Genomic DNA, 6,193 nt, shown 5'->3' with positions numbered 1-6,193 from the left:
TTCCTTTCCCTTTGTTTTTATAGAGCAAGTTTGGAAATAAATATTATCTCCATTCATTTTTGAGTTACTGATGAAAATCAGTGTGCCAGTAATCATTGTCTCATTTCAGCATATTCGACGTTAACTTCAGGAGAACTATCACTTTCCAATTATTCAGTGTTTTGCAGGAACTGGGTAAGAGTGCAGCGATTTCTACATTTTCTATTACTTAAGAGTTTTGTGATTTGCCTTTAGATGTAACAAAATATCTGTGTAAGATATCTATGTAAGAAATTAAAATTCCAGTGAGTCATTGAGATTTTTCTCAACCAGCCATCAAAATCTGGACAGACGGGAGGAGGATGGCTTACTGTAAAGGAGATATTTATCACTAAATTTTATAAGTAATAAAATTTTGATAGAATTAAATAAATAGGAAAACTTAAAGTAATCACAATAAGAATGATTTAACAGCTTTAAATTTTATTGTATAATATAGAGAGTTTAGAATTGAGATACAGCTATGAAGCTTGTATCTACTTTATTTGTAATTTTACAGAATAAAGATCATCTTAGCCTTTGAGTTTGGTTGCTATCTATAATACACAGCTTTTAAAATTTCATGAAATCATGAGAATAAAGGCAAAAGTCAGTTACACATAACCCTTATATTATACATATATAATATATAGTCAGCACTGTTTCTTTTACTCTAACCTGAAGATATTTCTTTCATATTAGTCATAAAGAAAACAATTCCCAGAGCTAACTACTTCTAAGGTTAATTATACTGAATTTATAAAGTGAAATTGGGAAGATCTATTGTTCCATGATTTGTATTGCAAAAAAAGTAAGGCCACTTTATTCAGGACAAAATTTCCACTTTGGGGAAAAAAAAGTGACATCTCCTTAACATTAACATAGTCCATGTTCAGCATATATACTCCATTGAATTTTCTTAGGTATATATATTAATAATAGTTTCCCTGAAGGTATGTGTTTGGTAATTTATTAACTCTTTGTTTTAGCTTAGTGAAAGTTAAACAAACCTAGTTCTTCTAATGCATCCTCATTCAACATGTCTTGTATTATTAATGTTCAAAGGTATGGCTATAGAATTATGAAAATGTTTTTTTAAATAAGTAAGTTATTATTATTTCAACTGTTATTATTGTGGTAAATGTATTTTTGTTTCCCTCTCAAGGAACATAGGAAGTTACACATTTGTCCCAAAACATTTGGGAAATTCTATTTTGGATTCTCTTTGAGATATAATTTATAAGCCATAGAAGAAAACTAATCTTATTACTTCATGAAAATATCAGATATTATATTCATAATAGCACTAAAACCTATAAACCCCCTAGAAATAAATTTAACAAAAAAGTGCTGATACTATATAAAGAAAACAGTAAAAATGATGACCAAACTTGGACACCATCTTAAACCATTTCAAAATACTTTTGACTAATTTAAAAAATCATTTCTCCCCTCAACAGTCAAAGGTCAACTACCAAGAATTTAAGTGGAAAGTATCATTAAGAATTAAAGATCATTATGCTAAGTAATATAAATCAGGCAGACAAATACAAATACTGTATGGTTTCACTTATATGTGAAATCTAAAAAAATAAAACAAACAAACCAAACAAAAACAGACTCATAGATGGTTACCTGAAGGGAGGGGGTGAAGGGATGGGTGAAAAGGAGAATATAGTCAATAATACTGTGATAAGTTTGCATCGTGACATAGAATTAGTGGGATGATCATATCGTAAGGTATAAAAATGCTGAATCAGTATATTGTACACCTGAAATTAATATAACCAATATAATATTGTATACTAACTAATTAAATAAAAAAATTTAAACATAATTAAAAATCATTAATAAATATTTTGAAAATTTTAAGATTATTTATTCCTAATTTTACAATACAGTTTTCAGTGTCAAATATTCCTTGTTAAAAGTATCATTAGCATTTTACTTAGTTCTATTAATATAATAGTGACTGTCCTTTTATAGACCTTCTAGGTACACATGTGCATATGGGCAGACAAAAAGACATAAACACAGACGTACACACATATATACACAGATGTAAAAAAATTATAAAAGAGCATATGATATATATTCTGTTTTTATCATGAACTGTGGGGGTGGGGGTGGTGACAAAGAATCTCTCCTCTGCTTTTTCTGTTCCTACCACTACATCTACTCCTGAACAGGAAAACCAATGTTAACCACTTAATATATTATTCTACATCTTTATCCATGCTCATATAATCATATTTATTTATATTTATAAACAAAAATTTGAAAATTATAAAAATGTTTATGATTATAAAACGTGGTTATGCCTAAATCATTAGTCTATTTCTTTTCCATATGCAATGGTCTTGCATTTGCATCTCTTCCACATGCAATAGTTTTTCACGTGGTTTTAATATTCGCTCAAATATTTGCATTTATCCCCTCCCTCCCCCCCAATTTTAAGGTCAGATACCTAAACACAAAATTTGTAAACAGACTGACTATAGGATGAAAGTTAAGCATTAAAAACTAATAAAATGGTAAGTAACACAAAGATATAACTTAATTTGAAAAAAAACAACAACCCACTACTTCGTGTTATCTCAGTCACATGTTTTCTCATTATAGTGATCAAGTGTGGCTATGTCAGAAGGAAACAAGACTCTGGTGACTGAATTTGTTCTCACAGGACTTACAGAGCGACCATGGCTGCAGGTCGTCCTCTTCCTCGTGTTCCTTGTCACCTACCTCACCACCATGGTGGGCAACCTTGGACTGATGGCTCTTATTTGGAAGGATGCCCATCTCCACACGCCCATGTACTTGTTCCTGGGTGGTTTAGCTTTTGCAGATGCTTGCACTTCAACTTCTGTAACTCCCAGGATGCTGGTCAATTTCTTAGACAGGACAGTAACGATATCCTTAGCTGAATGCATCACCCAATTTTATTTTTTTGCTTCCAGTGCAACTACAGAATGTTTCCTCCTGGTCGTGATGGCCTATGACCGCTATGTAGCCATTTGTAACCCCTTGCTTTATCCAGTGGTGATGTCCAACAGACAGTGCACTAAGTTGATAAGTATTTCATACATAATTGGTTTTCTGCATCCTCTGATTCATGTGAGTTTGTTATTAAGATTAACTTTCTGCAGGTCTAATATAATACATTATTTCTACTGTGAAATTTTACAGCTGTTCAAAATTTCATGTAAGGACCCATCTATTAATGCACTAATGATATTAATTTTTGCAGTTTTTATACAAATATCCACTTTAATGACCATCGTAATGTCTTACAGTCGTGTGCTCTTTGACATTCTGAAAAAAAAGTCTGAAAAGGGTAAAAGCAAAGCCTTCTCCACGTGCAGTGCCCACCTGCTCTCTGTCCTGTTGTACTATGGCACTCTCATCTGCATGTATGTGCGCCCTGCATCTGGCCTAGCTGAAGATCAGGACAGAATGTATTCCCTATTTTACACCATTATAATTCCCCTGCTAAACCCTTTCATTTACAGCTTGAGAAATAAAGAGGTTATAGATGCCTTGAGAAGAGTTGCAAAGAAGTAAACTGTTCCCAAGGAAAATTTCAAATTGTTTTTCTTTTCATCCTTTGTATAAATAGTCCCCAAGTCTTGCAGATTAGCCATGGCTCTGCCCTTTCGCCAGGAGTCTAGTGGTCAGGGTGGTCACTCAGCGCCGGGTGAAGGAACCCAGCTTCGCACAATGTTTTCTTGGATGTGGGTCCAGTTGAAGTTACTACTTCAGTTGAATGACTTACATCTTCCATAGCTGACTTATTTAAAAATATCATAATTCTTTTTTATTTGAACATTTAGTTTTTTAAAATTTGTTGTCTGCAAGGAACTTCTCCCCCAAATTTTATTTAATTATTGATAGTAATTAAATAAAATAATTACTGAGGCTGGTATATTTATTTGTCTAGAATTGGACAAAGGTTATCATAATCTTTTTAAAAAATTTATTGGGTATGAAAGGTTATTTCCTTTTTTACATTTTGGGGGGGTTCACTTTTAAAAATTTAGGTTAGCTAGTAATTTTAGTATTTTATGGATGTTTTAAAATACTCATCTCATAATTTTTTTATTACATCTAACTTTCTTTGCTATTATTAAATGCATTAATTCCCCCTGCTTTTTTTTTTATCTGCTTTCTTTTCTTATAATATTTTGTTTTCTTCTAGCTTTTATATTTAGAGTTGAATTCATTTATTTTTAGTTTTTATTTGTTGTTGATATTGTGGGTATTTATATTTTGTGATATTATTAATATTCTTCTGAAATGAGTTAGCTTCTGAGCGTTTCACATGTTTTTCGCTTTCTGCTTCTCATTGTTCATATGGGGTTTCTACTTCACTCTAATGTGAAATTTTATTGCCATATAATATTTCCAAACAGATGAATCTATTAATGCATTGATTCTTTTATCTTCTCAGTTTTTTTTTAAATATATCTTTATTGATTTCAGAGAGAGGAAAGGAGAGGGAGAGAGAGAGATAGAAACATCAATGATGAGAGAGTCATTGATCGAGCCCACAACCCGGGCATGTGCCCTGACCTGGAATGGAACCCAGATCGCCTGGATCCTAGGTAGACGCTCAACCACTGAGCCACGCCCGGCCGGGCTCTTCTCAGTCTTTACTCAAACTTCACTCTTATGAATAACATTCTCTCCTACACTCATGTCTCCTTTGGCATACTGAAAAAGAATTATGAAAAGGGCAGAAGTAATACCTTTTTCACAGCAGTGCCTATAGTTTCACTGTTCTCTTGTTCTACCATAATGATCTCTTTTTAGATGTGTAAATCTTGTGTATGGCACAGATGAAGAATGGGGCAAAATACATTCTTTATTGTATATTATTGTAATTTCTTGATAAATATCTTTTTTTAAATCTTCTCCTGAGGATATATATTTAAAAATTGATTTTTAGAGAGAGAGGAAAGGAGGGAGGGAGGGAAGGAGAGAGAAAGAGATCAATGTGAGATAGAAACATCAGTCTGTTGCCTCCCATGTGTACTCTGACCTGGGATCGAGCCTGCAACCTAGGTATGTGCCCTGACCAGGAATTGAACCCACAACTTTTTGGTGTATGGGACAACGTTCTGACTGAGCCACTTGACCAGGGCACTAAGTCTGTTTTTATACAGCAAAAGAAACAAATTTTAGATGGACTAATAAAATGATAAAGGAATACATATTTTTAATATATTTTACAATTTCTATTTAAATAAACCACAACACCTTATAGGTATCTTGTACATTAACAGTACTCAATACATTTTTTATTGAAAAAAATGGAAAAGATGCAAACTTTATATGACTATACTATAAAAATATGGTTGATAATTTTAAGTGATTAAGTCTTTTAAACACTCAACTAATTTGTCAGAGTGTATGATTTGTTTTTCATCTATAGTCAAGAGTGAAGGACCATTTCAGTTGCATCTCTTACTATATTATCATGTCAATGGGTAATCATTGGGTGAGTTAATGCATGAAAGCTCTTACTCCAATAAAAGCCCTTTTTGGAAACTGTTTGAAGCACACGTAAAGAAAGAGACTTATGTAAGTCTTTTTTCATAAAACCAAACCAATTTTTGACTTTATTATTCCTGAATAAGTTGCTTTGCAAGAGTTTTATATACAAAAAATGGTTTGTAATTAAACAATAAGTCCATGTGTTTTAAAAACAAAAGTGACTATATACATCTTCTTCAAGCATTTACAGGTGATTACAGTCACTTTAAAAAGTAATTTTAGCCCTGGCAGGTGTGGTTCAGTTGGTTGGAGTGGCTTCCTGTACACCAGAAAGGGTGGTGGGTTCGATTCCTAGTCAGGGCATATACCCAGGTTTCGGGTTTGATCCCTGGTTGGAGCGCCTATGGGAGGCAACCGATCAATGTTTGCTCTCACATTGATGTTTCTCTCTCTTTCCCTCTCCCTTCATCTCTCTCTAAAATCAATAAAAACATATTATATATATTTTAAATCCTCATCAGAGGGTATTTTTCCACTGCTTTTAGACAGAGTGGAAGGGAGAGAGGAAGGGGTGGGAGGAGAGAGAAACTTCAGTGTGAGAGAGACACATTGATTAGTTGCCTCTCGCAGTGCCCCAACTGGGGCCAGAGGAATGAACCTGCAACCCAAGTAGTGCCCTTGA

The 6,193-nt window shown here is 33.3% G+C and overlaps 1 protein-coding gene across 1 annotated transcript; it reads left to right on the top strand.

Annotated features, from left to right (window-relative positions):
• Positions 1-2,655: 2,655 nt before the first annotated feature.
• Positions 2,656-3,579, top strand: LOC107543047 (olfactory receptor 5AC2). Its single transcript, XM_016220459.2, has one exon. The coding sequence runs from the start codon at positions 2,656-2,658 to the stop codon at positions 3,577-3,579; it is 924 nt and encodes a 307-aa protein (XP_016075945.2).
• The last annotated feature ends 2,614 nt before the right edge of the window (positions 3,580-6,193 follow it).

Source organism: Miniopterus natalensis, chromosome 6 (assembly GCF_054644295.1).
Source record: "Miniopterus natalensis isolate mMinNat1 chromosome 6, mMinNat1.hap1, whole genome shotgun sequence".
NCBI lineage: Eukaryota > Metazoa > Chordata > Mammalia > Chiroptera > Miniopteridae > Miniopterus > Miniopterus natalensis.
Note: the sequence above shows the minus strand (reverse complement) of the source record. Positions and strands in the feature narration are given on the sequence as shown.

Excerpts from the sequence above, each read along its gene's own strand:
- LOC107543047 (XM_016220459.2), top strand. The coding sequence starts at position 2,656 with ATGTCAGAAGGAAACAAGACTCTGGTGACTGAATTTGTTCTCACAGGA.